Source organism: Herpailurus yagouaroundi, unplaced genomic scaffold, assembly GCF_014898765.1.
Source record: "Herpailurus yagouaroundi ecotype Mexico unplaced genomic scaffold, PumYag 166, whole genome shotgun sequence".
Classification (NCBI taxonomy): domain Eukaryota; kingdom Metazoa; phylum Chordata; class Mammalia; order Carnivora; family Felidae; genus Herpailurus; species Herpailurus yagouaroundi.
The window spans coordinates 5,210,121-5,231,432 of record NW_024412407.1 but is presented as its reverse complement, the minus strand read 5'-3'; the positions used below and the strand labels follow the sequence as shown (position 1 = coordinate 5,231,432).

Here is a 21,312-nt window from a genome sequence, read left to right as displayed (position 1 = left end):
CCGCGCCGGGGGCGGGGCCGGGCCGGGCGCTCCGGGCCGGTGTAGGGCCGGCTGGTCCGCGGGCGCGACCGGAGCCCCGGCCACCAAGGGGTGCGACCCCCCATTGGCCCCGCCTTCCCGGCTGCGGCCCGACCAATCAGAGCGGCTTTTACTGGCGGGTGGGCCGAGCCGGCCCAGCTGCTCGGAGGCTCTGGCATGGTAACGTCCCCGCGCGGGGGTGGAGGGGGCCCGGGGCGGTCCCACAGCGCCCCCGGCGGCTCGGGCCAGGGCCGGGGGGGCGGGGAGGCCGCCGGGGTACCCGGGACCCCGGGGGAGGGCGAGGGGCATGAGGGGTTAGGAAAGGGAGCCCGGGAGGGGGAGGGGAGTAGGGATTTGGGGGAGAAGGGGCGGGGAGGCCATGATGGAGGATGGCGGGGTGAGGGGAGAGGGGGGTTGAGTGAAACGTGAGTTGCGGTACTGGGTGAGGAGGGGGAAGGGAAGAAGTGAAGGGTGGGTTTCTGGAGAAAGGTCGGAGAGGGGGTGGGAATGTGGGAACCGAGGAATAAGGGGAAAGCTGGGGCCACACTTTCCCCTCCTGGGATATTTGGCGTGCAACACGCCCCTCCCCAGACCCAGTGCTTGTTTCCTCTGGAGGCCAGGATACCCCGTAAGACCACTTGGAGACCCCCCTCTCTTTCGTTTCCCCCTCATTGTCTCCTGAGGTGAGGAGGGGGCATTGTCTCCTGAGGAAAGAGAGGCTTCCGCCCCCATCCAGTGCTGGATAGTCCAAGAAACGAGAAAGCAGAGGACCCTTGGTCCCAACCCTGACTCTGCCATCAACAAACTGTGTAACAACTCTGTGTGACCTTGGGCAAGTCACTACCTTTCTTTGGGCCTCAGATTTCCCATCGGTTTTTAAAAAAGCAACAAGGAAAATGCATGAGAATGATACCCCAGATCTTTTCCAGCTTCAAAATGGGGTGGTTCTTGAGGGAAGAGTTCAGGAGAACGAGTTCTAGGATGTGGGGAAGCAAGGGAAAGAAGGCTGAAGATGGAGGCGAGGCCTTCAGCTGGGGCTGCAGAAAATCCCCTGGGATGTGGGGGGATGGTAGGCACAAAGCGTGCAGGGCTGGAGCAGGCTAGGCAGCGCCTCTGGAATCCTATTGGAGAGACGGAAGAACTCTGGAAGTCACAGAGGAGGTTGAGACCTAACCCAAGAAAATGAAGACCAGAATGAGGTCTTCATCCTGAGGGGATGGCAGATCAGAGAGAAGCAGTGGAAGGTGTTTTCTAGTGAGACAGCCAGTCTCTTTGGGGAGTAGGAATGCTAAGGCTGGTATAGAGGAGTGGGGACTAGGATGGTCTTGAAAACAGGGAGGGGCCCGTGCTGTTTGGGGCAGCTGAGGCAGGTAGACTGCGGGGTAGTCAGCTGGTCTCAGCCTCCATGGCATTTTTCTTTTTGATGATAGCTACTCTTTCTGAGAGGTGTGCCTTCCAGCTTTCGTTTTCCAACACAAATCCCGTTAGGGAGTGAGTCAGACCAGGCCAACCTTCAGGATTGTGTGTGAACTGGGGTGAAAAGAAAACAGGAGAATCCGTTTGTAAGAAATAGCTGTGGCACCACCATCCTTGCTGGGAGGCAGCTCGGTGGAGTAGTTGAAAGCACAGGCTTTGGGGTCAGACTGCTTGGATTCCAAACCTGCCTCTGCCACTTAATCTCTTAGAACCTCGGTCAAGTTACTTAATCTCTTTGAACCTCAGTTTCTTTATTTATAAAATGGGGATAATAATAACCTCTTAGATGGTTGCAAGGATTAAATGAGTATTTGGCATGGTATCTGGCTCGTAATAAGCACTCAATAAATATTAGTTGTTAGATGATATTCATCCCTCTTTCCATGCTCTTCCTTCTGTCTCTCCATTCTTGCTCTTTTCTCTTTTTATTCTTTCTTCTGAATCTTTAGTTCTGAGATGCCCCTTAGATGTGAAGTCTGAGAATTGATTGCACCTTGAGGTGGGGGAGGGGGGGGTGATTCCACTGGCCCAGGTGAACATATGATGATCAGATGATCAATTGTCTCTTCATCATATCTCTCCAGCCCACAAATCTGTTTTGGTTCCAGGAAGACACAGGATCTCGATCTCTTAGCCCCATTTCCTATATCCCTCTCTCACACGAGTTACTTCAGAGTCTCACCCCAAAGTGTAATAAGACCCAAAGTTGTACAGGCACTGAGTGAGGTAGGGGCAGGGGTGTTTCAGGAAAGAAAGTGTACACATTGCACAGGGGAAGCTGAAGAAAGGGAGGGCTTTGGAATTTCCATGGTAATTTATGTTCATTCCATTGCTCTGTCCTCTGCGGGAACTGTCCAAAACAGTCCAGCATCTGGATCCCGGCCAGGGGTCTCCATTCCAAGTTAAAGATGGTCAGTGCTCGCTTCGGCAGCACATATACCAAGTTAAAGATGGTCATATACAGCTCATTTTTCTATTATTTAGATTTTCCCATGCTAGTATTTGATTCCAGTTCCCTTTCCCCAGCCATATAGACAGCCTCTGCCAGCCTCTGTCCCTCTCATCACAGGCTGCCTTTACCCAGAGAATTTATACAAATGTACCTGAGCATATGCACACACATGCACACATTTGCCTGTTTAGGATGTTCCAGTATGCAAAAATCTAATAAGGTGAAGGATGAGCCTGCATTTGATCACAGTACTTTGTATGCAGGGCCCTGACTAGACACTCAAGAGGAGGCTTAAAAGGAGAAAACATAATCCCTGAATATAGAGAAATCTCCTGAATAGGGAGATGGGCAGTCCGTGGGAAACACCCAGCAAACGTCCACAGAGTAGCAGGTCATTGGTGCCAAGTAGTGCAGCATTTATCCTGAGGGGACGCAAGTAGGTAGGAGTGTGTATATGTGTGGAGGATAATCATAAAGGTAATCTGAAGGGGGTGAGGATTGGATCATCTTGAATAGAGACCGTGGAATAAGAGGAACACATGGCGTAACCTAACAATTGCTGTGCAAAGAGGAGGGCAGCCATGGAGTCAGGCTGAACCAAGAAGAGTGGAAGAGCGTTGTTGAAAGGCTTTGAATGTTAGGTAGGATTCTGTGGGGTGAGCAATAGGGAGTCATCACTAGTCCTCAAGGGAACGTTGGATCCTTGCTGATTTAACCACAGGGGGAGTGGGGAATATGCTAGAGTGAAAAAAACAGACCTGTTTCCTGTGGCAAGGGCTGTGCCCGGAAGATAGGACTGGAGGGCAGGTTGGATCCAGTCCTGGCTCTGTCCCTGACAGGCGGGGTATGGGACTGATAATTCCCCCTTAGTTTTCTCATCTGAGGAAGGAGACTACCTTGGGTGGTTGCCAGAATACCCTCCAGATCTGCCATTCTGTGTTCCTGAGTAACTACCATGCCTTACCAGTGGCTGTGTTTTGTGGGACCTGCCAAGACCATTCAGTCATTAAGGCAACAAACAAACACCTACTGTGTGCCAGTCAGGGACAGTGAGGAAAATACAGTGGGGATAGGATATCAGAGTGAGCAAAAACAGGCAAAGTCCCTGCCCCTTAAAGTTTAAGGTCTAGTGGAGGCAGCAGATAATTTCATTGATTCTGAGACTCACATTTTAACATTTCTCGTCAAAATACATCTTTTTTATTAATTTTTTTTTTGAGAGACTACGTGTGTGCCTGCGTATGGGAGGGGCAAAGAGAGAGGGAGAGGGAGAGAGAGAGAGTCTTAACCTTAAGCGGGCTCCACACCCAGTGCCGAATCCAACATGGGGCTTGATCTCCTGCCATGAGATCATGACCTGAGCCAAAATCAAGAGTCGGACCCTTAACTGACTGAGGCACCCAGGCACCCCACAGATAACATCTTAAAATCGATGAAGTGTCATAATTGAAGTGTCAACATTTGGATTTTATTAGTGCCACCTAAAATAATCCTACAATCAGCATTGTGCAAAAAACTGTAAAATTCCAGTGGGTAATTGCTAAAGGGGGAGGGTACATGGTACACGAACATGTAAAAGAGGGCTCTGACTAGCCTGGTCCACTGGGTTGGGAGGGAGCCTTTCCTGAGGAGGCGGTGATTGACGGATGTGAGACCTGTAGGCTAGGTGTATGGGGTTGGCAGGAAGTTGTGCCTGGCAAAGATGCATGCCTGACATGGGAGAACTGAGAGGAGGTGAGGGTGGCCAGATGGAGCACAAACCCAGGAGCTCAGCGTGGATGAGGCTGGCACAGCAAACCTCCCACAGCCTTCCAGGCCTTGGGTTGGGGTTTTGGTCTCCACCCTGAGAACAGTGAGAGCCGTCAAAGAATTTTAAGCAGGGAGTAACATGGTCTGAGGTGCATTTTGATGAGCTTGTTATGGCTGCTGATTGGAGCGGATGTGAGGAGACTACTACAGGAGGTTGGATGAAAAAAAGGGGTGGTAGGGTGGAGGAGGAAATGGAGAGAAGTGGATGGATTCAAGAAATGTGTATGAGGCACAATTAGCAGGACTCCATGACATAGTGACAAGGAAGAGGGAGGTGTGGAGAATGACTCACTGGTTTCTATCTTAGACAACTGTATGGTTGGTGGTGCCAATCTCAGATGGGCAACTCGAGCCTAGGAGGGCCCAAAGATGGTGATGCAGCATCTGGGAGGTCAGACCTCCCAGGGCCAGTGTGGCACAGAGAAATGGATTTCCTCCCATGTTGATTAGTTTCTGATTTTTCACGCTAAGGACAGTCGCGAGCAGGAGCAGGTCTGAATACAGGGCCAGAGTAGGTGAACACTGAAAGAGGTGATTCAAGTTGGAATAGTTTGGCTTATGCCCTTCTCTCCTTAGGACAAGATGAGCGGAAAAAGGAAGGACAGATATTGCTAGAGGTAGAGATTAAAAAACATCTTTAAATGCTGAGCCTTCTTGGCATAGGGGTCATTGGGTAAGTAGGGAAATTGGGCAGCAGTGAGGTGTCTCCTCTTCAGCCAGCTACCACCTTTCCATAGAACTCCTTCCTCCCTGACACCTTCTAACCTTCAAGCAAAAAGGAGGAAGGGCAGGGCTGTTGGCTGCATCTCCAAGCCTCAGTTCACTTGAAAAAAAAAAAAATATATATATATATATATATTTGAATAGGGGGTATAATCACATGGTTACAGAGGGTGTACATACAGTGAGAAATTTCCCTTCCCACTTCTGTCCCCCTTCTACTGATTTCTTGTATGTCATCTTTTCTCTCCAGTTTTCATACAAATGATCCAACTTTGCTGTACTTTGCTTTTTTCCCCCACTTATTAACGTATTTAGAGATTGCTCGTATCAAGATAATGAGCATCTTCATGTTTTTATGACTATATAGTATTCCATTGTATGTTTGCATATAATTTCATAGTTACCTTGTGATGGATATTTGGGCTGATTCCAGTCTGTTTTTACGAATAATACGGAATGGAAACACATACGTAATTTTGGCCATGTGGGGCTATATTTATAGAATGAATTTTCAGAATTAGGGGTGTTTGTTCCTTCATTTGTTCTTTCTTACATTCATTCAATATTTATTGAGTACCCATTATGTGCCAGACACTATCAGGTACCAGGAGTCCAGCTTTCAACAAGTCAGACATGATCCCTGTTCTCATGGAATGTTATTATACTTTAGTAAGGGGATAATAATAATAATTACAAAACTGTTATACGCACCAAGAAACTTAGAAGGGAATCAGAATAAATTGGAAGGGATCTGCTTTAAATAGTCAGGAAGTCTTTTTAGAGCAAGTGATATTTAAGCCAACCACTGAAGGATGGGATGTGGCAGCCGGTAGGTGTAGGACAGGGAGACCTAGGCTGTTCAGAGTATCAGCCACAGGAGATGGGTTTGGGATCTGTAGGGGAGGGGGAGTAGAGCTAAAGAGGAGGGGGTGATTGGGAGTGGGAGGTCTCAGAGTGAGCGAGTGACTAAAGATGAGGCCAGTTGTAGGAGACTGGCAGTGAAGAGAGGAGGCTAGTGCTTATGAAGGCATAGTGACTGTTCACAGGGCTTTGGGTTTGAATCTAACTGGGTGAATTCAGATAGGGGAATGGGAAAAGAGGTCACTTCCTCCCGGGATACTTTGGGAATGAGAGGCCTCTGCTGAAGGTTTGAGGGAGGCTCAGCCTTTGCCCACAGACGGGAGAATGGATGAAAAGCCTTGGGAAGAGCTAGTCTGTGCCTGCGGTACAGCTGCCTCCATCTTTTCTGTGGCTTTGGCAAAATAAAGATGACTTTTTTTTAAAGTTTTTTTTTTTTTTAACGTTTATTTATTTTTGAGAGACAGAGCATGAGCAGGGGAGGGGCAGAGAGAGAGGGAGACACAGAATCGGAAGCAGGCTCCAGGCTCTGAGCTGTCAGCACAGAGTCTGATGCGGGGCTTGAACTCACGAGCTGTGAGATCATGACCTGAGCTGAAGTCGGATGCTTAACTGACTGAGCCACCCAGGTGCCCCTAAAGATGACTATTGAAGGGGCATGGCCCGCTGGCTCTTGGCTGGTGGAAGAGAGTAGACCTAGCCAGGGCTCAGAGCTGGGCATGGGCAGGAAACTGGGCCAGGAGACCCTTTCTCTGAACTTTGTGCTCCTTTTTCATCCTCACCGCTCTGCTTCCCTTCTGCAAAAGCCCATCTCTTTGCCCATCCTGGGTCCTATGACTTTTCTCTCCCTCAACAGTCGGTTCCCGATTCTGGTCCCCGGCCCCCAGCAGCGCCTGCCCCCTTCCCACCGGGGCCCCCCATGATGCCACCACCCTTCGTAAGTTTCATGTCTTTCCCTGGGCTTGGCTTTTCCAGCCTGCAACCCCCAGCTCCCCAGTGCCTAGCGCTGCTGCCTCGCCAGCACGGTTTTGTGTAATGCCCCCTCTGCTGCCCTTGGTAAAGGGGTGGTGTTGCTTGGGCATTGGGGTGGGATGAGCTGCTGTTAAGCATCCAGTCCATAAGGCTGACAGCTCCCCCTTTGTCTTTTTGTCCTTGGGATGCAGTGGGGCTGGGGTAGGAGAAGTGGAAGGGAAAAGACCCTGTTAGTGTGAGGGCGTGGCAGGGCTGCCTTTCTCTTTCACTACTCCTTATCTCTGTTCTTTCAATACGCCACAGAAGGCAGACTGAAATAGCGGCTGGTGGACACAGAGTTGGAGAAAAAGGGATGGGAGGCAGGGGACTGGGGGATTTGGGTACCTGGAGTCCTGCCTTGTGGCCCTTACTCTGAGAGGCCTCTTTGGGGAGAATTGGCGAGGAGGTGGAGCCTTCCAGCCACGGTCTGGCGGCAGTTACACTTCCCTTTTCCCTCTCCCTTCCCTACCTCTGAAGAAGTTGTGTGCTTGCTTGTTAGACCCAGAAGACCCTCTCCCCCTCCCCCCCAGTTATCAGTCTTTCTCAGTGGTGAGGAGCAGGCAGTTTTATGCTTTGTGCTTCTCAAACTAAAGCCTTGAAATTGCCTCAGAGCTGGGGTGGAGGGTCAAGAAGGGTGGGAGACAAGTCGATATTCCCTGATAGGTCAAGGCAGTGCCTTCTCTGCTCAGTATCCATTCCTTTCCTCATTTTCAGATGCCCCCTCCAGGAATCCCCCCACCCTTTCCTCCGATGGGACTACCTCCCATGAGTCAGAGACCGCCAGCCATCCCCCCAATGCCACCTGGCATCATGCCCCCAATGCTTCCACCAATGGGGGCACCACCACCACTCACACAGGTAATCAATCCTCTCTCCTCACCAGTGCCTCAGAAAACCTGTGAGCCTAGCTGGGGGTAGGGGTTAGAGTGGGCATCTGGACTTCAGAAAGTAAGGGGAGAAGAGAGGGAGCTTTGGCTAGGCCCATGAGGATTTGTCTGCTAAATGACTGGAGAACACTCTTCGGCTAGGCCGAGAGCCCAGAAGCCGGGGATTGTCTGAGGGAGTGCCCATGTGAAGGTCATGGCCCCAAATGGGATCTCTCAGGAGCCTGCCTAGCCTGTGCCTGCCCTCACCTTGGTAGCTGGTTTTTGTCTTCTTTGTATCCCTAGATACCAGGAATGGTACCTCCCATGATGCCAGGAATGCTGATGCCAGCGGTGCCTGTCACCGCAGCGGTAAGCACTGGGGACCAGCAGGAAGCAGGCTCTGCACTGCAGCCCTGTGGGTCTGATTTGAAGTACAGGGATATGGCCTCCATTCTTTCCCTCTTCTCATCGGATCCACCCTGGTCCTGGCAGCACTCCCCACACTCAAGTCCTCCTCTCCAGCCATGTACTCTGCTCTTCTAGTTTCTCGCTCATCCCCAGCGGCATGTACATTCTCTCTTGTTACTTCTCGCCGTGCCCAGCTTCCTTAAGGAACACATTCATGGCTGACACTACTGTCGCAGAGCTAGCACTGTGGACACTCGAATACAGTCCCCTCTTCACATCTTTGTCTCTGAAGGAAGAAACGGCACCTGGGGATCTCACCGTACCTTCTTATGCCATTGCTCAGTATAGTAGAGTCTGGCTAGGATGTGGCATTTGGCATCCACTATGGAAGAGGGGTCTCAGAGGTTGACTCAACAAAATACTGTCACCTGAGGAAGACAACAGAGCTGCTATGCAGTTCCCCTTAGGGTCCTAGAGCCACGGCCCCAGAGGGTGGGGGATGCCTATTAGGGAGCAGAGGTCCCTGGGAGCAGGACACATGGATCCTGGCCTGGCCTGCTTCTTCATCCCCCATGGCCTGGGTCCTGGGGGCCACTGGGCTTGGCCCCAACCCTTCCCCCTCCTCTTTCTTCGGCAGACGGCTCCGGGTGCGGACACAGCCAGCTGTGAGTCTTCTGGGGGTCTGCTCACCCCAGGCTCGGAGGTTGGGGGGTACAGGGGAGAGGGGAACATGGACTAGAGCCCACCCTGGATCATGCCTGTTGGGATGCCAGGGGGCCTGGGATGTTGATGGGACCAGGGGATATTTATTGGGGTTGGAGTAAGGGAGGAATAGGTGGGATAAGATGGGGATTGGAGCAAGGACTTAATGTTTCCTTTGGCTTCTTTTCTAGCTGCTGTGGCTGGGACAGGCCCTCCGGTGAGTTCTTCCAGCTCAGGGGTCTCTGGGTTGAGAGGCTGAAAGTTGGGGGGCTGATGGTTAAATCTTTGGGGTGAGGAGGAGAAGCTTTGGGAAAGGAGCCTTGACCACCATTCTGTGCCCCCCCCCCCCAGAGGGCCCTGTGGAGTGAGCATGTGGCCCCTGATGGGCGCATCTACTACTACAATGCTGACGACAAGCAGTCCGTGTGGGAGAAGCCCAGCGTGCTCAAGTCCAAGGCAGAGGTCCTGAGCGGGGCTTTCTGGCCCTTCCTTTCAGCTGCCCTGACCCCTCCAAGTTCTTGGCTTCCCCTGAGTCTTTAACCATACACATAGTTCCTCTGATCCCAAGATCCCTAACCACCCCCCAACCTCCCTAGGATCTCAGGAAATCTACCTTCCCCCATGTTGTGCCAGGCCAGGTGGTAACTAAAAACTCCTACGTCCTCTATTCACTGGATCCCCTTAGCTCCCCCAATTGTGGCTAGAGGGCATGCCCAGTCCACTGATGTCCTCTGCCCATCCTCTTGCAGTTGCTGCTGTCTCAGTGTCCCTGGAAAGAGTACAAGTCAGACACGGGCAAACCTTACTACTATAACAACCAGAGTAAGGAGTCTCGCTGGACCCGGCCCAAGGACCTGGATGACCTGGAGGGTGAGGAGGGGGTGGGCCTGGGCTGTGGTTCTGGGGGGTGGCACTTGCCACCCTGTGACCACGTTATCTTTTCCCATTGCAGCTCTAGTCAAACAAGAGGCTGCAGGGTGAGTGACTTGCCCACCTATCCGTCCAAATTTGGGGGCCACCCGAGGGGTGGGAGTGAACCCTCTCTCCATGGTCCCTGCTCCGTGGAAGAGCCAGCTGTCAGTCTCCTTGTGGAGTGGTCTGCTCTGGCCCCAGTCCTTCGCAGGATAGAGACCAGCTGGTCCGACTCTCCCTGTCTCTGCTCTACTTGTGGACACTGCCCTTCTGGCTCATCTGTAGGAAGCAGCAGCCGCAGCCACCTCAGCCCCAGCCTGAGCCCCCACCTGTGCCGCCCGGCCCCACCCCTATGCCTCTGGGCCTTCTAGAGCCTGAGCCAGGTGGCAGTGAAGATTGCGATATGTCAGAGGCTGCCCAGCCTGTGGAGCAAGGGTTTCTGCAGCAGCCGGAGGAGGGCCCCAGCAGGTGAGGGCTGCCCCCTGAGACATTCCAGATACTGGCCTCGAGCTCCCAACCTAGTTCAACCCTTGAATTCTGCCAGGCCTCTTGGGAAGGGTGTGAAGATCTGGGCTTGGCCTCTGAAGGGCAGAAAAGGGCTGCTCTGGGGAGCCAGGAGAGGGTGGTATGCTGCTGATCGCATAGGGCACTGAAACTGTGGGGACTGGGAGATGGCTGTGGCTGAGTCCCCTTTGCCCCCCAGTGCTGCTGGACAGCATCAGCCACCGCAGCAGGAGGAAGAGGAATCAAAGCCAGAACCAGAGAGGTCTGGCCTCAGTTGGAGCAACCGGGAGAAAGCAAAGCAGGCCTTCAAGGAGCTGCTGAGGGACAAGGTGCGGGGGTGGGGCTCCCAGGGTAGGCCTGGAGGGGGCTGGAGGTGGGCAGGCCCCGTGACCCCTGCCTGCTCCATTCTAGGCTGTCCCCTCCAACGCCTCGTGGGAACAGGCCATGAAGATGGTGGTCACCGACCCCCGTTACAGGTAGGCCTGGGCAGAGGGAGCCAGGCCCTCCAGACCATGTTTGTGAGAGCAGCTGGGCTAGGGCCTCCCTGAGAAGCCCAGCTCAATACTCAGGTCCCAAGGGGGCCTGAGTCAGGAGAGCGATAGAAGGGCAAGGGTGTAGGGAAAAGAAGCTGGAGGGCCTCCTGGAGGAGGAGGGGAAAGGTATCTGATCTGAGATATTCAATAAATGCTTGTTGAATTGAATTGATTGGAACTGAATTAATTGGGGTGAGGGGGCTGGAAAGGGTGGAGGCCTGACTGCACCTTGAGCAAAAGGGCCCAGTGTTAGCGGTGTCTTGGAGCCCAGTCTTCCCCTGACTGCCTCCCACCCCTCCCCTCATCCCAGAGACCCATTTTGCCTCCTTGCAGCCTGCTGTGCCCATGCATGGACCCCTCACTCAGATCTGTCTGCCATGACCCTGCTTGGTGGCTGTGCAGGGTGGTTCAGGCTGACTCCCCTATCCCCATACCGCTCCCACCCTCTTCCACCCCAGTGCCTTGCCCAAACTGAGTGAGAAAAAGCAGGCATTCAATGCCTACAAGGCGCAGCGGGAGAAGGAGGAGAAGGAAGAGGCCCGGCTAAGGGCCAAGGAGGCCAAGCAGACCTTGCAGCATTTCCTGGAGCAGCACGAACGCATGACCTCTACCACCCGCTACCGGTCAGGGGGCCTGGCTGGGGTGGGGCCTGGGAACCCTGAGAACATGCGGGCCCAGGGTCTCTGTTCCCTGCTTACCTACCCATGGGCCGTATACTCCACAGGCGGGCAGAACAGACCTTTGGGGAGCTGGAGGTATGGGCTGTGGTCCCTGAGAGGGATCGAAAAGAGGTTTATGATGATGTCCTCTTCTTCCTGGCCAAGAAGGAGAAGGTAACAGTCACTGGCTGGATCCATTAGCCTGTCTCACTTTAGATTGTTCATGTCTTTGCATCCTTATGGACCCTGGCCATTCATTTCTCCACTGTCCCAGGGTCCCAGCTCCTTACTCAGAAGCTGGTATGGCACTTGCACATCTCCCTGTTTCTGGTCTGTGCCTATAGCCTGGGTACGGGAGGGCAAGAAAGCATCTATGAGGGGTTGGTCTGTAACCTGTGCCCCTTCCCCTTTCTGGGAGCATGAAAGTCTGGAGTCTGGCCCTCCTAGGTTCCCTAGCTACCTGCCTTCCCTGAATGCTCTTCTGTCCAGGCCCACTTGAGTAGCTCCGACCTATCCTACCTTACCCTGACCCTGACACTGTGGCTCCCCAGGAACAGGCCAAGCAGCTCCGGCGCCGCAACATCCAGGCCCTGAAGAGCATCCTGGATGGGATGAGTAGTGTCAACTTCCAAACCACATGGTCCCAGGCCCAGCAGTACCTCATGGATAACCCCAGCTTTGCTCAGGACCACCAGCTGCAGAGTAAGCCCGGGTCTCCATTCCTGCCTGTCCCTTCCCCTTTCCTCACAGACCTGGGACCCCACTCTCCAGACTGGAGATGGAGAATGCTGGGTCACTCCCTCCTCCCCTCTGGTGTCCACTGTTGACCTAGACATTGTATGTCCTTGGAGGAAGAGCTCTAGGATAAGTGTCAGAAGACCAGGAGATGATTTTTATAACTCATGTGAATATGGTCTTAAATTGTCATGGCACTGTGGGCCTTAACTGGTCACGTGTGTTACAGTGAGCTGTTGTTGGCCTGTAATCACTGGTAATATCAGAAATTTATCTTCTGAACTTGCATCAGAGTCTGACTGATTCCCAGTTCTAGAAAACCTCAGATCCTGAGATTACTGGTTTCATATGATTACTTCCAGTAACTGAATTCACAAGAGCTGAATACATGCTAATTTTTTTCTTCTACACGAATGAACCCTCCCCCAGAACCACCATTCCAGCAGCTCTCCCACATAGCCCTCTGGCCCTCTTGCCCACCACCCTGGGTGACCCTGGCATCTACCAAGGCAGCATCCTTGAACACTGGGGGTGCTGGGGTCTGTGAGGGTGTCCCACTAGTGCGGTACAGGCTGAGCCTCCCCCCCCCGCCCCCCCGCACTTAGACATGGACAAGGAAGATGCACTGATCTGCTTTGAGGAGCACATCCGAGCTTTGGAGAGGGAGGAGGAGGAGGAGCGGGAGCGGGCCCGCCTTCGGGAGCGGCGTCAGCAACGCAAGAACCGGGAGGCCTTCCAGGTATCTTTGTTGCCCACTAGATTGGAACTCTGCTCTGCTCTGGACCATAACCTCTTTGCCCATGCCCTGCCTCTTCTCAGCTAGGCCCACTGTTTCTTCTGTGTCTCGTCCTGTCCTACCTCCACGAGGCCTCTCTGTGCCTGCAGTTCTGCTCCTGCTGTGTCCCCTCAACTCTGGGCCTTGCCCCTCTAGGGAGACTAGATGTATGCACCACCCAGAAACTGCCAGCAGAGAGCACCCTAAAGGCATAGCTTGGCAGCTCAGCCAAGTTCATTTCCTTTTGGTAGGGAGCCAGATAGGCATAGCTAGCTTGTCCCCCAGCTTGGAGGTGGTGGTGGTGGTGGCGGTGGCGGGTTACTGAGATATATCACTTTGGGAAGCTGAAAGCAAAAACTACAGGAAGAACATGCTCCAGACAAGTTTCTATTTCTCTGCCTTCTAGCCCAGCTTCTGCTCAAGTTTTAGTTCATTCCTGTCTGTATTTACATTCTCTCCATTTGCATTGCTGTCTGCCTCTCCATCTGTATCTCCTCATCTCTGCCTCCTTTGCCTGCATTTCCTCAATCTGGATTGTTCCTACCTCTCCCTACCATCTCCTCTCTTCCTCGTGTCTTTGGCTCTGCTTCTCTCCCTGTCTCACTCTCCCTGTAACTGGCCTCTCTCTGCTCAGACCTTCCTGGATGAGCTGCATGAGACAGGGCAGCTGCACTCCATGTCCACCTGGATGGAGCTGTACCCAGCGGTCAGCACTGATGTCCGCTTTGCCAACATGCTGGGCCAGCCGGGTAAGGCAGCCAGGCTCCCCCTTCTCTAGCCTGGCTTCCTGCCCTGCCAGCCTGTCTGCACCCCCACTCCCTCGTCCTGTCCTCGACCCCACCCCCAGGCCTTGGGAAGCTGCCGCCCGCCAGGCCCCCCTCCCTCCCTCCCCCGCAGGCTCCACCCCTCTGGACTTGTTCAAGTTCTATGTGGAGGAGTTGAAGGCACGATTCCATGATGAGAAGAAGATCATTAAGGACATTCTTAAGGTGAGGGAGGCCTGGGGTTGTGGGTGGATGCAAGCTGGGTGCAGGGCACACTCTCTGGACAGGACTTCCTGATAAGTCCTGTTTTGTAGGAGCATTGCAGCTCAGTTCAGCAGATATCTACTATGATCCCTTACTGTGCATTGGGGACACAAATAAGTAAGGTACAATTTCTATCTAGAAGGAGCTCGTGGCCTTCCTATTTCATAGAAGATAGACATGACACCTATTACACAGAGGGGCAAGCGCTATTACAGAGACAGGAACCCAAAGAATTGACATTTGAACTATACCTTTAAGAACAAGTAGGTGGAGAAGGATGGAGGTCCTGGGCATAGGATATTACAGGAGCAGAGGCAAGGGAGTGGAGAGGCCACGGCACGTTAGGCCATGGCACAGCTGATCATAAACTGGTAGCTCACAGATGTGTTCCTTCTGGCCTGTACAGTATTTTAGAAAACTTTCAAATTTGTTGCTCATATTTTAAAACTGGGAGGTTGCACATAAAAATCTGAGTCTTCAGTTCTTTTAAAAATATGGATTATTGGGGCACCTGGGGGTCTCAGTTAAGCACCCGACTCTTGATTTCGGCCGAGGTCACGATCCTAGGGTTGTGGGATTGAGCCCTGCATTGGCTGTGCACTGAGTGTGGAGCCTGCTTAAGATTCTCTCTCCCTCTGCCCCTTGGCCCCCAGCTCACGCTCTCTCTCTCAAAAAAACAAAATGTGGTTTATCTGGCAGCACTGGCTGGTTTTGCAAGGCATTCAGTGGACCCAGGCTGGGACGCCATGCATGTCATCCTTATCGTCGTCACTCCTTATCACCTCCCTGGCGTGGCAGCGAGTTCAGCTGCCATTTACTGCTGTGCATGCACATTGCTTGTCTGACACTGGAGAGAGGGTTCTCAATGTCTGTGTCCATCAAAGGTAGAGAAGTGATAGAGACACTGTAAGAGACCCTTTTGTTTCAGAAGGAGAAAACCTAAGGAAAACATATTTCTTTGTGGAAGTCAAGAACATGCAAATGCACTGGGGAGGCAGTATGCCCGGCAGTTAGGAGCAGCACCGTGGAGGCAGACTACTTGGGGCACAAGTCTAGCTTAACTGACACTTGTTAGTTGTGTGACCTGCAGCAGGCTCTTTAACCTTCCTCAGCCTCAGTTTCCTCATCTAAAAAATGGGGGAGTTTTCCACCAACATACACCTAATTACTGAGGGGAATAACTTGGTACCTGGGGTGAAAAGGGTCTGAGACCAAAGCTAGGAATGTCCCACTGCACACACATTTCTTTGAAATCCAGTGTTTTGCTTTACAGATTCAGGTGTTGCATCTTAATGCCACATTATTTCTCCCTTTAATATAAACTTAATGTTTTAAAGTTACTTACCATTAGGTAAGACATACCATATGGTCTTGTGGCTTCCTCTGTTTCTCTGGAACCACACACCCCAGTTTGGAAGTAGAGCCCTATGTATAAAATGCTTTGAATGCTAAAATAAGAAAGTTGGATTTTTATCTTATAAGTTACAAAGAGCCAGGGTCAGATGGTGTCCCGGAAGAGCCACTGGGTGAGTGTAGAGTAGTACCTCTCAGACTCAGTGCTGTGTCCTTAGGGATTGATGGTGATAAGACAGTATTTGAAGCTTTGGGACACTGAAAGTCCTAGTGGCAAGTGGTTTAAACACATCTTGAGTTCGAGCCATCCTCTTCTGACTTACCCCAGCCTTCTCTCCCCTGCTGTTGGAGCCCTTTGGTAGAAAGGTTAGAGCAGCATGGGACTCTGGAGGCGGGGTTAGAGGTGCAGAAGGTGGCAGGGAGACCAGTCCGGAGGTAATCTAGGTAGGGGACAAGCTAGAGCTCCACAGGGAAAACAGATGAGGGAGAGCTGTAGTGCTCCAGCTGTGTTTCTGAGACCCCCTGAGCTTCCTTGGGGGCACCTTGGGACAGGGAAGGGGAGCTGAGTGCGGAGAGGGACTTTATGCTCCTTCTACTGTTTCTAAGTACAGCAGCTTCTCTTTTATATATTGAGGTTCTACGTAAGATTTTTGTTGAAAAAAATGTTTCTGCTGTTGAAAAAAAAGGAAGTTTAAAATCAGTAGGTTAAAGTCACTCAGAAGTAGGATGGACAGAGAGAGGCTGGAGAAAATAGAAATTCCATTTGGGGAATTAGTCTCAAAAGTAACCTGGGGCAGGGAGGAATAAAGCAAATACCGTATTTTAAATAGGATTATCATGTAAAGTATAAATATTTAATCTCGGGAGAGCTAAATTTTATTGGATGCTTACATTTTAGCCACGGAGTGGCTGGTCTTTGCTGACTGGCCTGTAGGAATCCGGTCCTCGCTGAGTCCTGTCTGGCCACATCTCCTGAGAAAGAAGCTGCTTTAGATAGTTCCCCTTTCTGTTGCTCCTTTTTGAGCTCCTGCCTATGGAAGGCTGAGGAGCCCAGGAGTCTCTATGGCCATCCACCAGCCCTGCAGACTGGGAGGGCACCTCTCACCCAATAGGATAATGCAAAGAGCCTTGGACTTGGAACAGCTGGAAGCCAGAAGATCTGGGCCTGGGACATCCATGGGAGTGGGGGGGGGGAGGGGGGGTAGCTCACAGGAAATGAACCCTCTTGGGATCTGCTTAATTTGAAGTTTCTATAAAATATCCGGTCAATTATGGGTCTGAAATCAGGAGGGAGGTAGGGGTTGAGATTGCTAGAGACGGTGTAGATTGAAAAGACTAAATGCTATTCTCAGGGGAACACCACATGCAAGAGAGGCACTAAAAGAGGTCAGAGACAGGAGGACAGTGTTGAAGTGAGCAGCAGAGGTGCAAGGACTGATCAGTCAAATGAGGACTGAGAAGGGGCCCTTGGAGTTGGCTATGAGGAGGACATGAGCACATTTAGGAAAGTAGTGTCTGTGAAGAGGGTAGAGTAGTAGGTACGGCACAGACCTTAGGGTCAGGTGACTCCTGCCTGTTTACTGGTTGAGATCTCTGCAGGTTATAGAATGTCTGAGCCTCAGTTTCTTCATCGGCAAAATAGAGATAATTTCTGTGCACAGTTGTGAGAAGTGGTAGTATTTGTAAGTGTCTTGCTTATAGTAGGCCCAATAAATGTGTATTCATTTCCTTTCGTGCTGCGTTTAAAGATTTTGAGTCAAAGGGAAAGAAGCAGAGGTCGTTAGCTTGAGGAAGGGGAGAACAGTGTGGACAGGATGTTCCCGGTTAAGCGAGGTATGAGCTTGATGGAAGGAGCCAGTGGAGAGGTGAGATCGGAGCTTTCATTTCCCTGAGAGAGAGACTGGTGTGTTTAAGAAGGGCTGGAGCATGGGTTGAGGAAGTGCCCTCGGAATAAACAAGAGCATGCTCTCTATACTGTACACCTGAAAACAAATACAACACTGCATGTGAACTAACTGGAATTCAAATAAGAACTTAGAGAAAAGAAAAGCGTGCTGTGCATGGACACGAAAGCCAGAGCAAGTGAGTGCGGTGTGGAAGGAAGGGGAGGGAACTGGGCTGGTGCCCCAGCCGACTCCAACTCCAGTGGCTCCGCTTTTCACCAGGTTGACATGGGCCAAGTGAGATAACTTTCCTAAGCTTCTGCTTTATTAAGGTGTTGGGAGGCAGAGATGTGAAGCCCTGAGCCTGGCCCAGGGTGCTTCAAGAAGGGAAGGTATTTTTAGTAGTGTTCTGGAGATGCACACCCGATGGCCTCTCTTTCCCCCGTGGACTGAAGGGTCTGTGGGGGTGTGGTGCTTTAATCTGTGGGCTTTGGCGTCAGAAGGACTTGGGGTGGAGTTCTCTGTCAGCCACATACTAGCTGTGAGACCGTGGACAAGCGCTCTAGTTTCTCTAAACCTTGGTTTCTCCTTCCACATAAAATTAGGAGGCCAGGACCTATGCTTAAATTTCGATACTGAGGATTAAAAGCGATTACGTATGTGAAGTGAATGGTACCTGGCACATAGTAAGCACTCCAGAACTGAGCCAGAGGATGGGGCCAGCAGGTGTTGACTAAGAGTGCAAGGAAGTTACTGAGCGGCTGGAGGGCCCCCCCTGGGGCCTGGCCTTAGGCCCAAGGAACAAAGAATTAATTGTGAGAAACCCAGGCATCAGTCAGCAGACATGGCACACACACACCCTGTTCCCCCTCCCCGTGTGACCCAACGCCCCCCCTCCCCCCGCCCCTGTCCAGCTCCCTGGGACATCCAAACCAAGGGTAGGCATGGGAGGCTTAATCATCAGATGGTGAGGACTTGGACAGCTTGGTTTCAGAAATGCACCTGAGTCCTGTGGGTCTCTTCTGGAGGCTGGGAGACTTCTAGAGCATTCTGTAGTCTGACCCTCTGCCAGCCCTGGAGGCCAGCTTCAGGCTTTAGGCCCGTGCTGGCCCCTGCTTCATGTGCCACTGTGCCCACAGGACCGGGGCTTCTGCGTGGAGGTGAACACAGCCTTTGAGGACTTCGCCCACGTCATAAGCTTTGACAAGAGGGCTGCTGCGCTGGACGCAGGCAACATCAAGCTGACCTTCAATAGTGTGAGGGGCTGGGCAGGGCGGGGCTGTAGCCAGGGCTCCATTCTCAAACTCATCCCTTTGTCTCGTTCCATTCCTTCTCATTCACTGCCCCCGTGTGACTGTACCCCCTGTTCAGGGGATGGCTGCAGGAGCTCAGACCCCAGCTTCCCTCGACCTATGGTGTACTTGAGTGGGGCCTGGGCACCCACCCTCCTGGGTGACCCAGTTCTACGTCCTTTCTGCCCTCAGCTGCTGGAGAAAGCAGAGGCACGGGAGAGAGAGCGGGAGAAGGAGGAGGCGCGAAGGATGCGGCGCAGGGAAGCTGCCTTCCGAAGCATGCTGAGGCAGGCCGTGCCTGCTCTGGAGCTGGGCACTGCCTGGGAAGAGGTCAGGGCCGTAGCCTGGCACCAAACACCACCCCCTCAGTCCTGAGGGCAGCGGTGCTTCTCCACCACTGGGGGCCCACCCCAGTCATAGCACAGCTCGCGGCCAGCTTCGGCTCCCTTCCTTCCTCTGCCCCAGCCCTGCCCTGTGCTCATGGCGGTGTCCGTGCCGTGCCGGGGCTGGTCTGATCAGCAGTGCTCTCCCGTTCAAGGTCCGTGAGCGCTTTGTGTGCGACTCAGCCTTTGAGCAGATCACCCTGGAGTCGGAGCGGATCCGGCTCTTCCGGGAGTTCCTGCAGGTACTGGAGGTGAGGCAGAGCTTCTGGCCCCCTGCCCCTGTCCAAGGCTTATTAGGAACACCCAGTCCAGCTCAACAGAGACTCCAGTGGCCTCCTCCTTCCCCTGGGGCTTTCCTTTCCCTGAACAACCAGGGGAGGTCTGACAGTGTCCTGGAGAAGCCTGAGGCCCTAGCCTGAGAGGAGGAGGCAAAATCAGATTTTAGGGTGCAGGGTCCTTCCTGGGGCTAACCCTGGTGCCGCCTTCACCGCTCCTTCTGCCTCTACCAGACTGAATGCCAGCACCTCCACACCAAAGGCCGAAAACATGGCAGAAAGGGCAAGAAGCACCATCGAAAGCGTTCCCATTCGCCATCAGTGAGTTGGTGGGCCAAAGGGATGTGGAGGGAGGCTGGACTGTCTTAGGGAAATAAGAACCACGCTTCTTGTTTTTTCCCTACATCACCTCCCCCTCGGGTGAGATTTGAAAATTCCTTTGGCCCTGGATCCACCTGTGTCCCCAGTTCCTAGACTTGAGGGCTTCTGGAGGCCAGAGAACCTGTGCCCTGACATGTATCTGCTGATCTGCCCAGGGTTCTGAGTCGGAAGAGGAGGAGTTGCCCCCGCCGTCTCTCCGACCCCCCAAACGGAGAAGGCAGAACCCCTCGGAGTCAGGCTCTGAGCCCTCTTCCTCACTTGATTCGGTTGAAAGTGGGGGTGCTGCCCTTGGAGGACGGGGTTCCCCATCTTCTCGCCTTCTCCTTGGATCAGGTAAGCAGTTGAGAGCTGGAGAGTTGACTCAGATGAGAGAAGTCCCCTGGGGAGCCCAGCCAGTGCCCTGAGGTTGGAGGTGGAGTGGACCGAGTAGGAAGAATGTCCCATCCCTGCCCAGACAGGAACTGGGAGAAGGAAGGAAAACTGGACTGAGAGACTTCCTCAGATAGCTCTCTGTCTAAAGAATGAGGTCTATGGCAGAGAAAGGGATGAGCCCTCCCTCCTCCTGTGAGACTTACTGGGCATTTTCTATCTCCAGATCATGGCCTTCGGAAAGCCAAGAAACCAAAAAAGAAAACTAAGAAGAGAAGACACAAGTCGGTGCGTAGAGAAGGGACTTCAACCCAGGGCCCTGCCATGTTGAGAGAGCTCTTCAGCCGCCTCCCGGGCTGTCCTTCACAGGAACTGAGCAGGTGGGCTCTGGGCTCTTACAGAACAGTCCTGAGAGCGAGACAGACCCTGAGGAGAAAGCTGGCAAGGAGAGTGATGAGAAAGAACCAGAACAGGACAAGGACAGGGAGCTCCGGCGGGCAGAACTCCCCAACCGCTCCCCAGGTTTTGGAATCAAGAAGGAGAAGGTGAGAGGCAGGCACCTGACCCCAACCCAGTCAGCACTCTCTCCAGACCTCCGTGGCCCTCGGGGGAGGCTGTGGGTGAGCTGTGCCTTTGCTCCACCAGACGGGCTGGGACACGTCGGAAAGTGAGCTGAGCGAGGGTGAGCTGGAAAGACGGCGGCGGACACTCCTGCAGCAGCTGGATGACCACCAGTGACCCGACGAGCTGCTCGGCCTTGGGTCTGTGTGAGGCTGTGGATCCTAGGTCACCCTCACCATCTGCACTAGACTCCTTTCTTAGTCTGGTCTGTGTCCACTCTTCCTCAAGTAACCCCACCCCCAACACACCATTGTTGGCACCTTCCGAAGTTGCTTGTGGTGTTTAAGGGTCCTCCACTTCCCGGGCAACTAGTGCAGTCCTTGCCCTCAGCCCCAGACCAGAGATTGGTATGCTGTGTGGGGTGGGTGGTGCCAGTAGAGAAATGTGAGAAGGGGCCTCTAGGGAAGAATGACAGGTTGGTGACAGGTGGGGTCCTTACCCTCTAGCACCAGTACCTGCTCCTGCCTGCCCGGGCCCTCGGGCTCTACCACTCCTTCCTTCAGCCCCGGGACCCAGTGTATGTGTGTTTTGTTTTGTTTTGTTTTTGTTTTTTAAATAATATTTATAACATGGACAGTGGCTCTTTTATCTTTTCCATATATTGCTGGGTAGGCTGGGTACTGGGCAGGTGCACGTGTGGCCAGCAGAGAGCACTAGTGTCTCATGACAGGCCAGCCTCCCTTTGTGTGGTTGGAGCCCACCCAGCCCGGTTCCCCTTCCCCAAGCTTTTGCCCTTACCTCCCCCAAGCAGGGGGCATCTCCATGCAGCCTCCTTTCTGTCTCCAC

The 21,312-nt window shown here is 52.9% G+C and overlaps 1 protein-coding gene across 8 annotated transcripts; it reads left to right on the top strand.

Moving 5' to 3' along the window:
- Positions 1–30: 30 nt before the first annotated feature.
- On the top strand, positions 31–21,100 carry PRPF40B (pre-mRNA processing factor 40B). 8 transcript variants are annotated; one of them, XM_040488224.1, is made up of 26 exons: positions 31–198; positions 6,693–6,773; positions 7,562–7,705; positions 8,017–8,082; positions 8,759–8,786; positions 9,015–9,040; positions 9,175–9,285; positions 9,573–9,645; positions 9,776–9,800; positions 10,021–10,203; positions 10,439–10,568; positions 10,651–10,715; positions 11,231–11,395; positions 11,497–11,605; positions 11,983–12,133; positions 12,772–12,905; positions 13,576–13,690; positions 13,839–13,930; positions 18,345–18,461; positions 18,690–18,827; positions 19,036–19,131; positions 19,390–19,476; positions 19,692–19,869; positions 20,132–20,193; positions 20,307–20,450; positions 20,551–21,100. In XM_040488224.1, exons 1-26 carry the CDS (start codon positions 196–198, stop codon positions 20,641–20,643), a joined length of 2,616 nt encoding a protein of 871 aa, XP_040344158.1. In that variant the 5' UTR covers positions 31–195; the 3' UTR covers positions 20,644–21,100. The 8 variants fall into 8 exon arrangements, with proteins under 8 accessions (XP_040344158.1, XP_040344157.1, XP_040344164.1 ...); XM_040488223.1 differs by having other exon boundaries at positions 9,573–9,693; positions 19,036–19,122; XM_040488222.1 differs by having other exon boundaries at positions 32–198; positions 9,573–9,693.
- Positions 21,101–21,312: the final 212 nt, after the last annotated feature.